We start from the raw sequence: 20,330 nt of genomic DNA, 5'->3' as shown, positions 1-20,330 counted from the left end.
TAATAATAATTAATGCTGCTTGTGATGGTGGAGAGGGCTAGTTCTCCTCACTGAGGTCTTCAAGCAAAATGGATCCACCATTTGTTAGGTCTATTGCAGAGAGGATTTTTGGTCAGGTTTGGGTCATTAGAATGACTTCTGCCGCCTCTTCCAGCTTCTAGTTTCTGTGAATAATAATGATGATGATATTAATTACAATAATAAAAGTTTTACTAGAGGGAGGGATTACAGAGACCTCAGCTATGGAGCTAGAAGTTATACAGAAAGGAGGTTCTGAGAAGGTGACACTTCTTGTACCCTTTGGGATGGGATTCAAATCCAGCGTCCTGAATCAGTCTAGCACTGTTTTGACCACACTATGCTGAAGCAAGTTTGTAGTTCCAACCCCTGCACATCTCGCTGCTTAAAGCTTCCTCTCCTTCCTTTCTTCCCCCCCATGACCTTCAAAACCCCTCATTCCCTTGTCTTTGTCTCCTTCTAGCACCAGACAGGATGACTTCTTTGTCCTCCATGAAACCGGGGCAGACAGCTTCCTAGAGAGTATTTTCAAAACAGAACTCATCAGCCTCCTGTGCAAGCGTTTCCAAGAACTCACTCACAACACCCTGACCCTGACCTTCAATGACACGTAAGTGGGGTGAGGGCCACTTGGGGCTGGCTCTGGGACCCATGTTGGATTACTAACAATAACTCGGTCCAATCTCCTGTTGGGGTGTGGTATAATGGGCAGAGCAGCAGACTGGAAATTGGGGAAACCCAGGTTCGAATCCTACTTCATATACTCACTACCTTGGGCAAATCACTTATACTGCACCTCAGTTTCATCATCTACAAAATGGGAGTGGCTTCTACTGTCCCTTTTCCTGGCACTAAATCTATTATCTTGGCAATGATAACATTAATCCTTCTTCCTTTCCCCTTCATTACTTTTTCTGAGCCCTACTATATATATATATATATATATATATATATATATATATATATTTTTTTTTTTTTTTTTTTTTGCTGAAGCAATTGGAGTTAAGTGACTTGCCCAAGGTCACTCAGCTAGGAAGTGTTAAGTGTCTGAGGCAAGATTTGAACTCAGGTCCTCCTGACTTCAGGGCTGGTGCTCTATCCACTGAACCACTTAGGTGCCCCACCCTATTATATTTTAAAACCCATCTTTACCCATCCCTGAATTATCAGTGAGGACAGTAATTTGTAAGAAAAAAGTGACCTTTACAAGATCATTCCAAGGCACCTAGATGGTGCAGTGGTAAAGTTCCGGGCCTGGAATCAGGAAGACTTGATCTCAGATGTAGATTCAGACATTTACTACATCCCTGTGTGGTTCTGGGCAAGCCACTTAGCTTCTATTGGTCTCAGTTTTTTCAACTGTAAAATGGTGATAATAGTAGGAACTATTTCTCAAGATTGTTGTGAGGATCAAATAAGAAAATACTTGTAAAGTGTAAGCACAGTCCTTAACTTATGTTTATTCTCTTCCTCCTTTCTCTTCTTCACTTATTGGGTCTCTGACACAGCATAGGGGATGGGAAGAGTGTAGGAGGATGGGGGAAGTAAAACAAATAAGGGCAGAAGTTGTCTGGGTGTCTCTCCCCGACTTCCTCATCCTTCTATTAGACTACAGTTCCGGGTGAAGAAGGAAGGCTGGGGTGGAGGAGGAACCCGGACCATCACTTTCTCCCGAGGTCCAGGAGAAGTGGCTACCTTCAAAGCTAGTGGCAAGAACCTGATGATCAGCATCAGTGATGGACTTCCTAAAAACTCCAGTAAGTATCTGGGGGAGGCTAGGCTAGTAGGCTGGGCTAAACAAAGTAAAGAGGCAGGGGAGGTGGAGGGCCCTGCAGAAGAGGGAGAAAACCAAGAGAAGACCTCCCAACAAAGATAAGTGTCCTCAGGGCCTCAGCTGCTGCCTTCTTACAAGGAAGTCAGAGTCAGGGGATGGAGCACCTTGGGTAGCTTTGAACTCTAGCCCTTTCCGTTGCAGAGCCAACAAAGAAAGGCCCTCCACAAGGCCAGAGGAGGAGACAGGCACGAGCAACTCCAGCTCCTTCTAGAGGTGAGGACCCTGTGACTTCTTCTCCATCCTTGGCAGGACACCATCCAAACAGCCTCAGTTCTCTCCCTGCTGAGAATCCTTCTCTCTGTCTTAACCCTAGCTTCCCTCCAGGATCTATCCTGCTGTCATGGCCCCAACTAATCTAACTCCATCCCCACTCTGTCCTCAGAGACAAATAGAAACTTAAAACTGGGACTGAATTTTAGAGGTAACTGAATCCAACTCTATGACGTTACAAATGGAAGTTCAAAATAATTTGTCCACGGTCATTTAGAGAGTTGGATGCAGAGCTAAAATTTGACCCCAAATCCCATGGTCTGGCCAAAGTACAGTAGGTTCAGCACCCTCACCCTATAAGTGAGAAAGCAGAGACCCAAAAGAGGATGGTTTCATAACCCTAGTGATACTTACCTAATAAATGGCAGAGCTGGAACTTGTACCCGGTTCCCCAGATGCCAAAGCTAATGCTTTTTGCACCACATTAGGTGGCCTTCTCTTACCCCAATAATTATTTGGGTAATTTAATTACCAGGTCCATTAGAGATAATAATTATAATAAGAACAGTTCCCATTTCTATGCACTCAAATGCTTCCCACGCCACAACTTTGTGAGCTAGGTAGTATGAATATATGACCCCTATTTTCTAGAGGAGGAAACTGAGGATTACATAAGTAAAGGTCGTTCAGCTAGTGTTAGATGGAATGTGGATATGAGCCCTCTTTTGTTACTACATCAATAATAATAACTGTTCAGCATGACCTGATAGACAGAGATCTGGCTTCAGAATCAGAAAGACCTGAGACTTCTGCCTCATACTATCTGTAAAACCTCTGAGCAAGAAGTATCATAATTCTGTGAATTAGGCAACTTTCTAAGACCACAAAGTGCAGACAATAAGCCTGAGTTTCTTATACCAATGAAATCAATCTGGACTGAAGAACAAAACAAAACGAAACAAAACCATCTCCTATTTCTGGAGTAGCTGAAGATTTACAAAAGAAAACTTAACCACTTTTTCTTCTTAACACCTTTCAGGTAGGCAGTGTGAATTTTTTTTAAAAATTAAAGCTTTTTGTTTTCAAAATGTGAATGTTTTTTAAGATCCTTACTTTATTGTTGAGAGAATGTAGGCTTAGAGAGATCAGGTGATTTACTGCAACTAATGCCTAAAGCAGTGAGCACATCCTAACACCAATAAGTAGAGGACTCTGAAAAAGCTTCCTTGGAAGAAGTGGCCCCTAAGCAAGAGCCGCTAAGGAAGGAGGTGGTATGAGCCAAGGAAATAGAGAACTTCTGGGAGCATCCTCTTCTTCTCTACTCCATGCTTCCGAATCTTTCAGAAATATTTACATTCTTTCCTCTGCTGCTGATGGAAATAATAATTTTAATTTTTAACTCAACATGTATTAAGCTGCTGTGTGTAGAGCTTGATTAGGAAAAATGACACTGTCCTTGCCTTCAAATATCTTAAACTCTAATTTTATCTTATTGTTGGACCAGATCTAAAATTTTACCAATAGGAGAAATTCCCAGTGAAGAAATTCCCTCTAGCAATGCAGATCCATGCCCAAACTGCAATTCAGCATTTTAGAAAGTTACTTGGGGCATTGAGATGTGACCCAGGGTCACAGGCTAGTGTGTGATAGAGATGAAAACAGGTCTTCATGATTTCAAGCTCAACTCCACATGTGCTCTCTGGAAGTTGAAAGTCAAGATCAAATGTTTACAGTTAAATATAATACCAGGACATTCTCAATGCAAGAATTTGTTGTTCCTGATCATATATATTTGTTATAAAGGCTTTATTTTTCTTCCTTTTTCAAGTTGGAGGAAAGTGAGAGAGAAGATAAATTTTTGTTATTGAAAAAAAAATTAAAATTTTTAAAGAGAGACAATGAAGAGGCAAAGGGGAGGTCCTGAGAGTCAGATATTAAGGCACCAAGCTTTTATTGAGCGCTTTTTGATGCTGTTTGAGTGGTCTAGATTAGTGGTTATTAGAATCCCCTTTAAATCGGCCGCAGGTTTTAGGAGTGAAAGAATTCACTCATTCTCAAATTATTAGTTGCAAAATGAAAGTTTATTGTTAGATAGAAATCAGTTTACCAAGAGACTGATTTCTATAGTGGCAGGTCTATGGAAAAGGGAGTTTTGCACTGAGAATGCAGTTCTCAGTGGATAGAGGGTCCTGGCAGCAAAGGGAGCTACCAAGGTCCATCTGCAAAGACTTCAGTTGATGGAAGCTATTATATTGGGTGTCTTGGTAGGGGCTGAGACAGCCCGAGCAGGTCAGACCCAGTCGGGGCTGGGACAGCCCTGATCTCCTATTGGATTTAACACTGCAAAGGGCTGCTTTTTAACCAGGATTTAGATAACTTGTCTGGGGAGGATATGCCTTTTCTATTAATGGTTGAGAATCTGAAAGGGATCACAAAGGGATCTATAGGAAATACGGTTTCTTAAAGAGACCACAACCCGCTTTACTTTCATGACAAAGGAACATGTGGTTTTTTTAAATAATATTTTTAATTTTTGGATAATTTTTTCAAATAATATATTTTTAAATTATATGTAAAGACAATTTTGAACATTCTTTTTTTATTTTTTGGTAAGTCAATTAGGCTTAAGTGACTTGTCCAGTGTTGTGATACGGCATTCTACAGGTCTGAGTTAGACCTTCAGCAGCCATTGGCAGGTGGCTCTCGTACCACAACATATGGCGCCCAAACAGCCCAGGGTCACACAACTATTAAGTGTTACTTGAACTCAAGTACTCTTGATTTCAAGTGCTTTATGAACTGTGCCATTGAGCTTCCCCCCATTTTTTTTCAATTTTGAGTCCCAATTTTTTTCTTCCCTCTATTTCCCTCCTCCCTGAGATGATTAGCAATTTAATTTAAATTATAAATGTGTAGTCGTGTAAAACATTTCTATGTTAGTTATGTTATAAAAGAAGAAACAGACCAAAAGAAAAAAAATATGAAAAAAATTTAAAAGTGAAAAATAGTATGTTTTAATTTACATTCAAGCTTTATCAATTCTTTCTCTGGATGTAAATAGCATTTGTAATCATGAATCCAAAAAAAACATTAATGAAGAGAAAATATGCTTGTAGCTAGAAGTCTCAGAAAAATTGTGGTCCCCAACATTACAAGCTTATAAAGGAGTGCATTCCAGGGGTGGGAGGTGGATTTTGGGAAGGCAGGATGAAATTGGGGAACAATGAGCTTCATGGTTTGGCTAATGTGCTATATAAAGTGAAGAAAAATTACCCCAGGCCCAATGAGTAGGTTGGATCCAGATTTCATGGTTTAGAAATGTAAGCTCAGGGGCAACTAGATGGCACAGTGGATGGAGCACTGGCCCTGAAGCCAGGAGGATCTGAGTTCAAATCCAGGCTCAGACACTTAATACTTCCTAGTTGTGAGACCCTCAGCAAGTCACTTAACCCCAATTGCCTAAGCAAAAAAAGAATAAGAAATATAAACTCTCTGAAACATTGCCAGACACACAGTAGGCGTTTAATAAATGCTTGTTGAATAACTGATTATGAAGCCCTTAAATTCCAGGTTGTTCATGGCTTTTTAATTCAGTGCTATTCAACAAGCACTTGTTACCTTCAAAGGATAATAAAGGTTATGTGACAGAGGCTATTCTGTTACTTATTCTAGAAGCAATAGGGAGCTGGCTAAGTTCTTGGAACAGAGGAATGATATGAATAGACCCATGTCTTAGGAAGATCATTTTTGCTCCTGGTTGAAATTATGGATTGAAGTATGAAGAAGCTGGAAGCTGGTTAGGAGATTCTTACAATAACCCAGATGTGAGGGAATGAATAAAAACTTGAACTAGGAGTAGTGTTTATGTGAGTGGAATGGAAGAGTCAAATATTAGTCAAATATTTCATTCTTTTCCCACAATTCCCTATCTTCAAAGTCCCTGTTTCTACCTTCTAATCTGTATATATATATTTTTAAATTCATTTAGTTACTTTCAAAAATCTGGGATAATTTGCTTTTTGTCCCATACAATTTCCACTTATGATCTCTTGAAATATAGCTCTGAAAAAACAGACTTCTAAAAAACCCATTGTGATTCTAATGATTCCACATGACTAAGCCCTTAAACCCAAATCACCTGACTTTCATTAAATGCCCAATAAAAGGTCCTCACCTAAGCCTCTCTTGACTGTTTGGGTTTTGATGACTCACAGTAAGTTTAAAGATTTCCCATTCTGGCCAGAAACTGGGAGGCTGATTCTTGTGTGAAGCAAATGGGCAATCTTTTATCTTTATATTGAATGGACATCACCTCAGACTACCGTAGAGCTGGGAAAAACCTTAGGGCCCGCTGGAGGTGCAATGAATAAAGAACCAGCCTTGAAATGGAAAGGATCTGAATTCAAATCCAGCCTCAGACATTTAACACTTACTACCTGTGTGACCCTGGACAAGTCACTTTATTATTATTATTAGTAGTAGTAGTAGTAGTAGTAGTAGCACTAGTAGTAGTAGTAGTGTAGCTTTTTATTTACAAAATATATTCAGAGGTAATTTTTCAACATTGACCCTTGCAAAATCTTCTGTTCCCCCTTTTCCCCTCCTTCCCCTCCCCCCCTCCCCCAGATGGCAGGCAGTCCCATGCATGTTAAATATATTAAAGTTTATGTTAAATCCAATATATGTATACACATTTATACAGTTATCTTGCTGCACAAGAGAAATCTGATCTAGAAAGAAGGTAAAAAAAACCTGAGAAGGAAAACAAAAATGCAAGCAAACAATAACAAAAAATAGAAATGCTATGGACAAGTCACTTAATCCCAATTGCCTCACCTGCCCCACCTCCCAAAAAACCCACCAAGGTCACCCACTGCATCCTGGGCCATCACCAGTCATCTTGATTTTTGCCTTGACACTGGGCTTCTATGACTGAAGAAAGAAATTAAATCCAATTCACTTAGAAATCATGACAGCAGTTTCATGATGTCATTGGTCCTCTTCAAGAATGAAGGATGAACAACAGTATGATTCATATCTTCTTCTAACTCTATGTCTGTGAAGTTTCTGTCCTCTTATCCAAGTTCTCAATAGCTCTCCCATGGTTTTGAATGTCCCTAAAATTTGCATTTTGTGGCTAGTTTATCTTACCCAGCATCCCCAGACTTTCCCATGTTCTCATTGCTATTCTCTGCGCCTAACACCATCTCTCTTTTTTTGCAGGGCCACCTCAGCATAGGGCTCCCCACACGGCCCACAGAGGCCCCTCACCCTTGGAACAGATGTCAATGGGGAATAGCCCACGGATGCAGCGGGGCCCTCCTGCCACAGCTCTGGGCGGGAGCGGGAGCCGACGGCCCCACAAACGGCCTCCCTCTGAACACAACATGGAATTTCTCAATGTGCCTGATCAGGGGATGGCTGGGTAGGTTCCAGCATCATTCCCAAAGGGTGACATGTATAAACACCTAAGTATACCCCTATTCTATACGTGGGGCCTCTAGGAATAGGAGCAGGAAGGGATCAGAGTTTATATAGGGTGATCCTAGCAAGTCCCTGGCAGAAACATCCCCTTGCTGTCCCTCTCATGGCTACCCTATCTTCTTGGTGGGATGAGGGACCTTTCCTGTCTTACTGCTCCCACCAGCAGCCTGGCATCTGTTCCCTTTACAGGATGCAGAGGAAGCGAAGCATTGGACAGAGGCCTGTGCCAGGGGTGGGAAGGCCCAAGCCTCAGCCCCGAATGCCCGGTCCACGGTGTCGGGCCCTTTATCAGTACGTGGGCCAAGATGTGGATGAATTGAGCTTCAATGTCAACGAGGTCATCGACATCTTGCTGGAGGGTACGTAGGTGCTGGTGGGAATCGGTGGGATCGCCAGGTGGGAATCCCTCCACTGATTGGCCCCCATCCCATGGGAGCTGTGAATATCGCTCTTGTTTCTCAAGAAGCAGACTTACCCCAAGGGCTGAGGATATCCTCCAGGGATTTTATTGCTGGGAGAAGCCTTAGAAATCATCTACTTGGGGGGTGGGGGGCAGCTGGGTGGGGCAGAGGACAGAGCACCAGCACTGAGGTCAGGAGGACTTGATTTCAAATCCGACCTCAGACACTTAACACTTCCTAGTTGTGTGACTCTGGGCAAGTCACTTAACCCCAATTGTCTCAGGGGGAAAAATCATCTACTTCTGCTGGGTGATCCAGTGGACAGAGCCCTGGGCTGTGTTCGGTTCCAGCCTCAGATACTTATGAGCTGGGCTCTCTTTCTCTGCCTCAGCTTTTTGCACCTGCCTCCCAGCATTGTTGTGGAGATAACACAAGCACTTACCCCTGTTTCTGGCACATGATAAGTGCTTAATAAAATGTTCCCTTCCTTCCTACCTCCTTCAACCCCCTCATCTTACAGACAAGGAAACTGAGCATAGAGAAAGAGAACTGAACCACACAGTTCATCAGAGGACGAGTCAGAAAAAACACCTGCACCCAAGCAGCCACAAAGGGCTGGACTAAAGACCAGGCTAGGGGTTTACTCAGGCTTTTGTCTCTCCTTATTTGCAGATCCATCAGGCTGGTGGAAAGGCCGCCTGCATGGCCAGGAGGGCCTTTTCCCTGGAAACTACGTGGAAAAGATCTAAGACCCCAGGAAATCTGGGATTCCAAATGGAATTCTTTCCAGCCCTTCCTACCTGGCCCATCTCTGCTCCAAACCTCTTCTGGGGGAGCTGGGACCCCCGTCTTGTCTCCTCCATGCCATGAAAGTCTCAGAAGCCTGGCAGCTATGGGGATGCTTTGAGGCCTCTGGTTTTTTTCCATGAAGAACGATTCCCTCGAGAAATTTCTCTTTCCCTTACTGACTCCGGCCCTCTTTCCCAGGCTCTCGCCAAGAGGAGCCAAATACCCGTCCTTCCTCAGGGAGGAGGAGCAGGGCAGGCAGGATACCTCTTCCTGACCAGACCCTTTCAGGATGAAACCTGGGGTTTGGGGGCCAGAACAGAGAGACCAAGGACAAGGGACTGAGAGCCAATAAAGGAAGAACTCAATCAACATGGCATAGTGTCTTCCTTCATAAGCCATACAGCAGGTAGCCTGAACTCAAACCTGCCTCAGAGACTAGCTGTGTGACCCTGGACAAGCCTTTTAATCTGTTTGCCTCAGTTTCCTCAACTGTAAAATGGGGATATTAAGACTACCTACCTCTCAGATTGGTTGTGAGGATCTGAAGAAAATCTAACTAAAAAATACTTTACAAGCCTTAAATCGCTGAATGCTAATTATCCTGATGCCGATTCCAAATGTGATTCCAAATCCCTGAGTGCCCAGGCTCAAGCCCATGGCAGGGGCCTGGATGATCATCAAGCTCAAATTTTTCATGCTACAGATGGGGAAATTGAGACCCAAAGTGGAAGAGACCCAAGGTCATCTAGCACATCAGTAGCAGAGCTGGGATTTGAACTTGGTTCTTTTAACTATATAAACCCAGTGCTCTTCCCATTCTACCACTCAGGAAAATATTGCTTTTATCTCCTTGGGGTAAAACTCTTCTGGTTTGGGGGACTTTTACTCCATCTGAAGGACATTGGACTCAATGGCCTGTAAGATTCCTTCCAATTTTAAATTCTGTGAACCTGTGGATATCTACAGAACCTGAATTCTATAGACTATTCCTATTTAAAATGATTTTCAAAAATTGGTAGCATAAAAATAGTACCCCATGGAGGGGCCGTTCACAATAGAATCTCATTTAGCTACCCCAAGTTCTATTTAATTTTAAAAGTGAGGATTCTTGCTAAACCTTTGCTCACAAGCCTCCACCAACATATTTTACTTTTTCCAGCGAGCCAAATGACCCAATAACAAAGCCTTAAATAGTAAATAAGGTGATAAAACGTTGCTCTCTTCCACCATGAGATCCCTTTCCCGCAAATACATATGACTCAGCAAAAAGAGTGGGGCTTTCACAAGAATTACGTGTTGAGTTTTCACACATGGGGAATACGTGACCACATTGGAGAACAAAGGGCACCTAAATAAAGGAAGGAAGAAAGAATTTATTATGTGCTTGACTAGGTGCAAAGCACGGAGCTAAATATTGGGAAATAAATAGAAAAATAAGACATTCCCCAATGGAATATTTCACATTTTAATGGTGGAAACAATGCCCGTGGAAGGTTTTAGCTGTGAATCAGATGGAAAAATCCCGTGGTCCTTAGACTGAAGCAGCAATGTAGAGGCTAATGCTTCTTTAATGTCATGTCCACTTATAAAATATATATATATATATATATATATATATATATATATATATCATCAGTTCTTGATACTGAACCATCTGGCAGGGTCAAGGATTTTGATGGCAAGAAGTTTCTTTTCTAGGTCTTCAATGGCTGTGACTACAACCACTGTAGGAGCATTTATCAGGCTACATCTCCATAAAAGGGGAATATGGCAGCAAGGAACATATTCTGGGAAAGGAAATTCATGCTTTTGACACTCCAGAGCCACCATCATCTCCCACTGGTGTGATCATACTGCTTCCTGGTAGATCTATGCCCTTCTAGTCTGCTCTAAGCTGTTCTTTGTCAGGTGCTAATCTCTACTCTAGTTGTCCCTGCTGACTATTTTTAGTCACCCTGGTTCTTGGTTCTCCCTGTGATTAATAAAGTTTTCTTAAGCAGAGAAGACACAACTTTCTTCAAGTATTAATTGCTGTGAAACTATCATTTGGCATCTCATACAATGGTGATGAATGTTGTTATGGAGGCCTAGGATCCCATCAGCTGAATGCTATGAATGCTTCTGTTAACCATTTCTCTTCTAAATTCCCCTTGCTTCTATTATCTTTTTGTTTTTTCTGAGGCAATTGGGGGTTAAGCGACTTGCCCAGGGTCACACAGCTAGGACATCTAAATGTCTGAGATCAAATTTGAACTCAGGTCCTCTTGACTTCAGGGCTGGTGCTCTATCCACTGGCCACCTAGCTGCCCCACTTCTATTATCTTTTTTAAAATCATATTTTATCCTCCTCCCAACTATATGTAAAATGATTTTTAACACTTTTTTAAAATTCTATACCTCCCTCCATTCCCTCTTCCTGAGATAGAAAGGAACCTGATGTAGGCTACACATCTAAAACAATTCCATATTAATCATTTTGTGTAAGAAGACTAAAAAAGGAAGGAAGAAAAGAAGGAAGGAATAAAAAATATTAAGCTTCAGTCGATATTCAGACAACAAAAGTTCTTTGGAAATACATACCATTTTTCATCATGAGTTCTTTGGAATTGTTTGGATCACAGTTCTTCACAGTACAATATTGTTATCCTGATTCTGCTCACTTCACTTTGTATCATCAGTTTATATAAGTCTTTCTGAAATCCTCCTTTATCATTTCTTGTCACTTCTACTAAGGATGCTTTTACTCTCACTCCAGAAACCTTTCTGTTTTATCCAAAACAGCAATTTGTGTTGGCCAGAGAATTCTAAAGCACTGTAACTTTTTATCCTATTTTCTCCGTCAACAATACAACCTGTTCTCTCCCTTCAGCCTCTCTACAATTATTCCCTCATTTTACAGCTGAGGCCCAGGGAAATATGAGTTGCCCAAAGTTAGATCTGAATCCAGATTTCCTGACTCTAAATCCATTTTGCTATTTTCACCCTCACCAGATGAAAGAGTTTAGATTTCATACTATTAGAAAGAGAGAATCATTAAAAGTTCTTGAGAGGGGAAATGATCTTATTTATTAAGAAACTGCTAATTTTCAAAAATTTAATCTGGCTTTCTAAAGAAGGAAATAGCAAACTGCTCCATTATCTTTGCCAAGAAAACCTCATGGCCAGCATTGGTGTGCTGGTACCATCTTGGTCCATGAAATCACCAAGAGTCAGAGATATGTGAACAACTGAACAACAAATCGGACTCTGGAAAGGGGAAAGAATGGAGGCAGGAACGCCAATGAGGAAGCTAGTAGAAGAAAAGGAAGAAGGTCTAGACTGGGTGGGAACCATGAGGAGAGAGAGGAAGAAATGGATATAGTAGTTTATTTATTGATTCATCATACTCATTAATTATGTACATGTGCAGACAAATGTGCTGGATGTTGAAGATAACAAAAATATAGATAGACACAATTCTTGTCCTCATAAAATTTAGACTAGTAGAAGAAGAAAACCTAGGTAACTAATGTACAGTGCTACATTCTAAATTTGTTGGACAGGCACAAATAGTATGTTATGTAAAGTTTCAAGATAGAAGTTTTGGTGGAAATGATGGGAACTGTGAGAATAAACCATAGAATTTGTAATAAAGAGAGAGAGGGGAGATTGTGGGAAGAGGACACATTAAGACTTATAGGAGTCCAGATTTCACAGCAAAAAAAAAAAAAAAAAGTCAGGAGGAAAAATGATAAGTCAAGCAAAAAGGATTCAATTATAAACTCCTTCATCCAGTCCTGCACAAAAACACTGCCATAATTCTATAGAAGCTCAGAGGGAAGACAAGCCAGCAGATATGGAAAATGAAGAGTAAAATAATCTGGCCCCACAATAGGAGACAGGACCAGAACAATACCCAGTTTAGGAAAAATCCAGAGCCCCAGTTACAGCAGGAAATACAGCAGCTTGGGTCTGAACCACAGACCCACATTAGATAGTTCCTGGAGAACGTAGAGCACAGTCTTAGTCACTATACTCAGGATCACTTGCAGTGTCTGCTCACACCATGCAAGTATATATGGAGTAGAGTTTGTACCAAGCATAAACTCCTGATCCAGAAAGTAAAGTTAGAGATATGAGTAAAAAGAAAACATCAAATGCAATGAAGAAATGAACTAAGAAAAGACCACAGGGTAAATTGATAAAGTTCCAAGTCAATGTATTATTTCAGAGAAAAAAAAAATATCTAGACTAGAAGAGCATTTGAGAAGAAATGAAATGAGCTATAAAGTGGAACAGCTAGGAAGGAAATAACAGCAAGGTGAAAACACATTTTAAAAGAGACAATGGTAAACCTAGCCCAAGAACTGAATTCCCTGAAAATCAGAAGAAAAAAAAAATTTAAATTCCATGAGCCACATAAGAAATATTAAAGTGACTCCAAAAAGTTGAAAAAGTTAAGGAAAATGTGAGGTATATATCATTAAAAAAAAAAAAAAAACCAAACTAACTATTGGAAAATAAGTCAAGCAGAAAAAAATAAGAAATTAGGATAAATCTTAAAATTATAAACAAAAACAGACCTTGGATATTTTTCAGGAAATCATAAATGAAAACTGTTCAGATCTCTTAGAACAAGAAGGCAAAATGAAAAGAGAAAGAATCTGCTGGTCACCTCCTGTAAGAAACTATAAATGAAAACTCCTAGGAATATCATAGCTAAACTCCAACACAAAGATCAAAGGGGAAAAAATACCACAAACAGCCAAAAAGAGGAGAGAAAAGCTAGGAATAGTCTAAAAGGTACCCTGAGTTTGGAGAGGTCAGATTTCAAAAAGATTCAAAAAAGGGATAGGTAGGATGTTAAACACTAAAAATCTATAGAAGAGAGTTTAAGGAGTACAAGAAGTTTTAAAGAATCTAATGTTGTGGTCAAAGGTATGAACAGACAATTTTCAGATGAAAAAATTAAAACCATTTCTAGTCATTAAAAAACACTCTAAATCACTTTTGTTCAGAGAAATGCAAATTAAGACAATTCAGAGATCCCACTACACATCTCTCAGATAGGCTAAGATGACAGGAAAAAATAATTATTGGTGGGTTGTTGTAATGGGCTGAGGTTTGAGTTGATGCACTGAGGTCCCAAGTATGTGAGGCTAAATAGTAATTGGGCTATACTCTATTAATATACATGATTGGATAAAGAATGGTCCCTGCCCACTCTCCGTGCAAGTCCTGATGTGTTGTATAGGAAATGACGATTTTGGTGGGTGAAGACAGAGAGACAGGGAGAGAAGCGGAGAGATATTGACCTTGGGTCCATATTCCTAGCTGCTGGTGGTGTGGCTGTTGGTCTAGCTAGCTTCTTGACTCAGCTGCACTCATTGCTATTGCCCATTCTCTTCCACCTCCGATCTTTCTTCACTGAGAATAAAGACTGACGATTTTCCCCTAACCTGAATTCCTGACTCCTGCTGATTTAAAAATACCTGGTCTTCACAGGTTGTGAATTGATCCAACCATTCTGGAGTGTAATTTGGAGCTATACCCAAAAGATTATCAAATTGTGAATACTCTTTGATCCAGGAGTCGATATCCCAAAAAGAGCATAAAAAAAGGGAAAAGGACCCACGTGTGCACAAATGTTTGTAGCAGCCCTTTTTGTGGCAAGGAACTGGAAACTGATTGGATGTTTATCAATTGGAGAATGGCTGAATAAGTTGTGGTATATGAATGTTATGGAATATTCTTATTCTGTAAGAAATGACCAGCAGGAAGATTACAGAGAGGCCTGGAGAGACTTACATGAACTGATGCTAAGTGAAGTGAGTAGAACCAAAAAAACATTGTACACAGGAACAATATCATGTGATGATCAACTCTGATGGATATGGCTCTTCAACAGCAAGGTGATTCAGACCAATTCCAATAGTTTTGTGATGGAGAGGGCCATCTGCACCCTGGGAGAGGACTGTGAGAACTGGATGTGGCTCACAACATAGTATTTTCACCTTTTTGTTGTAGTTTGCTTTTTTTTCTTTCTAATTTTTTTTTCCTTTTTGATGTGACTTTTCTTGTGTAGCATGATAAATCTGGAAATACATTTAAAAGAATTGCATGTTTAACATATATTGGATTACTTGCCATGGGGGGGGGGGGAGGAAGGGAGAAAAATATGGAACACAAGATTTTGCAAGGATGAATGTTGAAAACTATCTTTGCGTTTATTTTGAAAATAAAAAGCTATTTTAAAAACAGAATCTAATTTTGCAGCCACAAAGCAAAACAATTCTGGTATGGAGGAAAAGTTATCTAAAATGTGTATTTAGATATACAGGGAATTTACCCAACAACATAAATTTTACAGACAGAACACAGAAGCAAGGCAATAGAGGATGGGCCCAAAAGCATGTTTCAGTCCAATAAAAATAGTGTGGAGCTGAGGCTGATGAATCAAACTGAAGGCAAGGTAGTTTTTAGTCCTAGTTAGGAGAACTGGAAGGATAAAGAAGTTATAGGAACTCTAATTAGTAGGGTTGAGACCATACTCAAGGTCAATTGAGAGAAGACCTAGTCATATAACTTGTCAATTAACATTTATTAAATACCTATTAAGTGTAAGAGACAAGCATCTCACCAAGAACTCTGCAGACTCACTGATGAAGCTAGGAAAAGATTTTTATTAATGATCTTGAAAGAGCAAGTGTCTAAAAGAATATGGACACCTTAAAATCAATCCCAATGCCTTTTTATAGCCCATCCCCAAAATGTAAGACCCTCCTCTGATTCCTCATTGAATGGTTACAGCCTATCTGGATAAGATAGTGCCTAATTCCCCCACTTGAGGGTGAATCCCCACTACTGATTACATCTCCCATTTGCCTTTATTTATAGTTCAGCTCCTCTCCTGATTCCTCATTGGCTGGGTACTACAGAGGTTACAGCCTATCCCGAGCACCTAATTCCTCCATTTGAATGTGAGTCCTCATTCTTGATTATATCTCCTATTCCCCACATTTCCACATTTCAGCAACCATAACCCTTATTTTCTCATTTGGGTGTGTGTGTATGCCCTTTCTGCAATTATCAGCATGTTTCTTACTCTAATTTATGGCTTCCCTCTATATGTTTTGTTTCCTTTGTTCCACATCAGCCTAACCTTTAGTGCATTTCTTATTTCATTTCTTTGCATTTCTCTAATTTAAGTTTCACAATTCATGGAAACACTAAGTACACTGTAGTAAATGCTGGGTTATAAATAAATACAAAGATAGTCCTTCCCTCAAGGAGTTTACAAACTAATGGGGGAAGACAACTTGCAAAAGGAAGCTAAAAAGGGGTGGGAAGATAAGGCAAGATGGAGAGTTTCAAAGAAGTCCAAAAGCAGTGTGACTGGTAGGAAAAGGGGAGAAGACTGTGCTTAGCCTTATTTTTAAGCAGAGGCCCCTAAAGCTCAAGACCCTGCCTTCCAGACAAGGGGGCAGACAGGATTGATACGATCAGAGTGCCAGATTCAATAGTTCTGCACATTGAGGTTTCCCAACTTTTATTATGTTTGTGTTTCTACTGCTGAGAAGAATCTCTTTGCACTGGAAAGGCAAGAACAACAATGACTAAAAAGGAAGTGATATCCAAGGTAAATTAGGAAATAGAGCTACATTGAGGTCACCCAGGCCCAAGTGAAGTTCAACCTTGGCTGTAGAAGGAGATGACAATGCTATTATTGAGATCCTGCCAGTGATCTTTAAAAGATGGCAAAGAGAATAAACAATATACCAGAACTGGAGGAGAGCAATACTGTCCTGATATTCAAAAAATGGAAGAGACTAGAATTTATCAATTCTAGATCCATGAACTTGATTTCAATCACTGACAAAAGTCCAGAACAGATTATTTAACAGATAGTGAACAATTCAAAAAAAGAAGCAATGATCACAAAATCAACGTGGTATTAATTTTATTTCCCATTTTGACAAGGTTACTAACATGGTCACCGGGAGAAATACTGTAAGTAGGTTTTGTCTAGATTTCACCAAAATATTCAACTGAGTTTTTTGTCTTATTACGAAATCATATGGATAAAATGGAGAGTTATAGATTAGGTGATAGTACAGCCTGAGGCATTTAGAACTAATCAAATGATCAGAGCTAAAGAGTAGTTATTAATGCTCTTTGAAGAAGGTCTGTAATAGAATGCTTCAGAGACCTCTGCTTGGACCTGAACTATTTATTTAACATTGATGTCAATGTTGGATAAAAATATAGATAACTTGCTTAAATCTGCAGTTGACAATGCTTAGAGGGACAATGCTTATACCCAGAACAAAAAACAGGGATCATCTTTTGCTTCTTTTTGTATCCCTGCACATAGTACAATGTCTTGAACTTGCAGTTGCTTAATAAATGTTTATTGATTATACAACAGAATCAAGATTCAAAATGATCTTTATAGCCTAGATTTTGGGGCCAAGTCCAGTGAAGTGAAATATAGTAGAGATAAAATGTAAAGTCTCCTATTTGGTTCCAAAAAATCAATATCACAAGTCAAAGATAGGAATGGCAATGGCTAGTCAGAAATTGGTCTAAAAAAAAAGTCCGAGTTTTAGTGGACAGCAAGCTCAATATGAGTCAACAGTTTGATATAAGAAAATTAATATCATTATAGGTTATAATGAGTTATACTAGAAGATGATAGTCCTGGTCAGATAATAGCTGAAGTAGATGTTTAAGTTTAGGACACTTTATTTCATTGACAAGTTAGAGGGAGTCCGTTTGGGGCAAATGGGATCAGAACAAGTTTTCATTTCAATTCTAAAAAGATTAGTTAAGGAATTGGGGATATTTAGCCTGAGAAGATGGGGGATAGGATGGTATGATAACTGTCTTAAATTGTTGAAGAGCTGCCATATGGAAGAAGTTTTAAATTTAGGAGGGGGGAAGAAGTAGAAGGCAAAACCAGGAGCAGCAGGTGAAAGTGGATGAAAGAGGTAAATTTAGGATTGATATAAAAAAAAATTTCCTAATGATTAGAACTGTCCAAAAATGGAACAGGTTGCCTCAGGAAGCAGTGAGTTTTCTTATTATGAGTGGTTTTCAAGCAAAAAGCTAGATGACCAACTATTTGACAGGCATATTATAACAAATATTATAGTCTGGGTTATAGTTGCTGATGCTCTTTCCCACCTCAGATTATTTTATATTTGTTTAATTGATTATAGGTGGTTGCTGAAGTTCCCTCAGAATTCTGAAATTTTGTGATGACCATAATAAAACTAATAGATGATAAATACATTGAAAGACTGTTCTGGCATAGAGATCTGAATTTTCAATTCTTTGCTATCATAAAAAGGGCTGCTATGAATATTTTTGTATTTGTAGGTCTTGTTTCTCCTTTACTGACTCCTTACAAAATGTCAGATAGTGCCATAGAGGATAAAGAACTGGGCCTGGAGTCAGGAAGACTCATCTATCTTCCTGAGTTCAAATCCAGATTCAGATACTTTTACCAGCTGTATGAGTCTGGGCAAGTCACTTGATCCTGTTTCTCTTAATTTTTTTCATCTGTAAAGAAGGAAATGGCAAAACACATTAATATCTTTGTCAAGAAAACTCCAAATGGGTTCACAAATAGTCAGACAGGATTGAACAACAACTAGCAGTGGTAAGCTGAATCAAAAGATATGTCCAGTTTATTAACCTTTGAGGGTGTAATTTCAAATTGCACTCAAGAATGGCTGCACCAGTGCTCAGGTCCACAAACAGTGCATTAATGTATGTTTTCCCACAGCCCCTCCAGCTCTGGTCACTTTCTTTTGTGGTCAACCTGGCCATCTGATGGGTGAGTTTCTCTTTGTTTTAAAAAGACTTGGAGTTCACCATTCCTTTCCATTTCTTTAAAGACCAAGATCAAAGAGATTTCTGATACTCGGGAATACTCAGACAGGTAATAACTTTGGTCACTGAGAAAGGAGGGATCTTACCATGAAGGATGGAGTTCCAAAACAGAGATGAGAGGTTTTCCTATTTTAGTAATTTTAGGACATATTCTCTATCATTCTTCTAGATCTATATTGAATCTTGAAGCTACAAGCACCACTCTAATGGTGGGATCCAATACCACATACCCCTGGTAGTCCGCAGGATTGTATACTACCACTATTTCTGTAGTAGCTTGCCATAGTCTACACTGCCCAAATGATTAACTCATTGATTAAAGAACTAGGTTGCACAAAGCAGGGAAAGAGCCAGAGATCACCATGTATTTTTACTGAAGTACTAGAGACAACCACCAAAATTCAGACTCTTCAACATGACATTGAAAGCCTTTCTAGCTATCTCATAGTACCTTTCTATTCTTATTTCACATTTCCCCTGTTTTACTCAATTTTTCAGTCAAACTTGATTACCAACTGTTTCTAAAATCGACATTCTATCTTCCATCTCAGGGCTTTCTACCAAGCCTGGAATAAAGTCCTACCCCCTTTCAGAATTATCATCTTTCTTTCAACTCCACTGTAAATTGATCCTAGTTCCTTGTTGCTAATGCTATCTCCCACCTCAAGTTATTTTGTATTTATTTAATTGTTTGCATATTACATCTCTTAATAGAATATAATCTTCTTGGACTTTAGGACTATTTGTTTTCTCTCTTTGTATCTCTAGCTCCTGGCACACTGTCTTCTCTAAAGTAGCTATTTAATAACTATCTGATCAACTAAGTTGTATTGAATTGGACCTATTTTCTAGAAAGGGTCAGGAGGCAAAGGGTGCAGTTTATGGGTGAGAAACAAGGTAAAATTAATGAGGAACAATCCGAAGCACAGTACCCCATTCAGGAGATTGGAACTTAATGAAAGGGAATGTATTTCTGGGATAAGAAAGAAAGATCCATCAAGAAAGAGAATATAAACTCATTTGATTATAGGATATTAGTAGTAGCTAATTAGTTCTTTTCTGGAAAATTCTCAGGATTTTTCCTGATCTAGTTAAGATAGGTTTCCCTTTAGAGAACAAGAAAAGAATAGTGCTATAGTACCCAAGGAAAAAGGGAAAGTCCAGAAAGAGGAGGTGACTGACACTGGCAAAAGCTATGGGGGATTCAATGAGGAAGAGAACTGAGAAAAGATTTATTAGTTAAAAAATGATTGACTAACCTTGGATAAAGTAGTTTCAGTCAAGTGATGGTGTCAAGAGCCAGATTGCAAAGGCTTGGAAACTGGAAGAGGCTATCTAATGTAGCCAACTGAAGGAGACTTGAAGGGAAAGGGGAAGTATAGGAAGATAATGAGAAAACTCAGTATCTAAAATATCTGCCAAGCCGGATATCAAACAAAAAGATTTTTTTTCTGTCCTAGATTCTTTGAGCATTGTGGTAAAATCTATGGGCCATTCCTTAGAATAACATGTCAAATGTAGAAAATAAAACATGTATGATTACAAAGGAAACCAAATATATTAGGAACATCTAGGTGGTACAAGGCTTAAGAGTGCTGGACTTGAGACTTAAGTTCGAAAGTATTTGGACTTAAAGAAATACCTGACTTTAGATCCTACTATGAGATCCTGACGAGTCCTGGACTAACCTTTCTCAGACTATTTTCTCATTTGTAAAA

The 20,330-nt window shown here is 39.5% G+C and overlaps 1 protein-coding gene across 3 annotated transcripts in view; it reads left to right on the top strand.

The window, feature by feature from the left end:
- MYO1F (myosin IF) overlaps positions 1 to 15,960 on the top strand; it is a 59,025-nt gene extending 43,065 nt beyond the window's left edge. The window contains exons 23-28 of one of the 3 annotated variants that reach the window (XM_031948313.1): positions 482 to 628; positions 1,627 to 1,775; positions 1,994 to 2,065; positions 7,286 to 7,487; positions 7,736 to 7,905; positions 15,613 to 15,960. In XM_031948313.1, the coding sequence (XP_031804173.1) occupies positions 482 to 628; positions 1,627 to 1,775; positions 1,994 to 2,065; positions 7,286 to 7,487; positions 7,736 to 7,905; positions 15,613 to 15,629 (757 nt within the window). In that variant the 3' untranslated portion in view covers positions 15,630 to 15,960. Of the gene's footprint in view, positions 1 to 481; positions 629 to 1,626; positions 1,776 to 1,993; positions 2,066 to 7,285; positions 7,488 to 7,735; positions 7,906 to 8,619; positions 10,367 to 10,434; positions 10,929 to 15,612 lie in introns of those variants that run through there. The other 2 variants (XM_031948312.1, XM_031948311.1) reach the window with 2 other exon arrangements.
- Positions 15,961 to 20,330: the final 4,370 nt, after the last annotated feature.

Source organism: Sarcophilus harrisii, chromosome 1 (genome assembly GCF_902635505.1).
Source record: "Sarcophilus harrisii chromosome 1, mSarHar1.11, whole genome shotgun sequence".
NCBI classification, from domain to species: Eukaryota; Metazoa; Chordata; class Mammalia; order Dasyuromorphia; family Dasyuridae; genus Sarcophilus; species Sarcophilus harrisii.
Note: the sequence above shows the minus strand (reverse complement) of the source record. Positions and strands in the feature narration are given on the sequence as shown.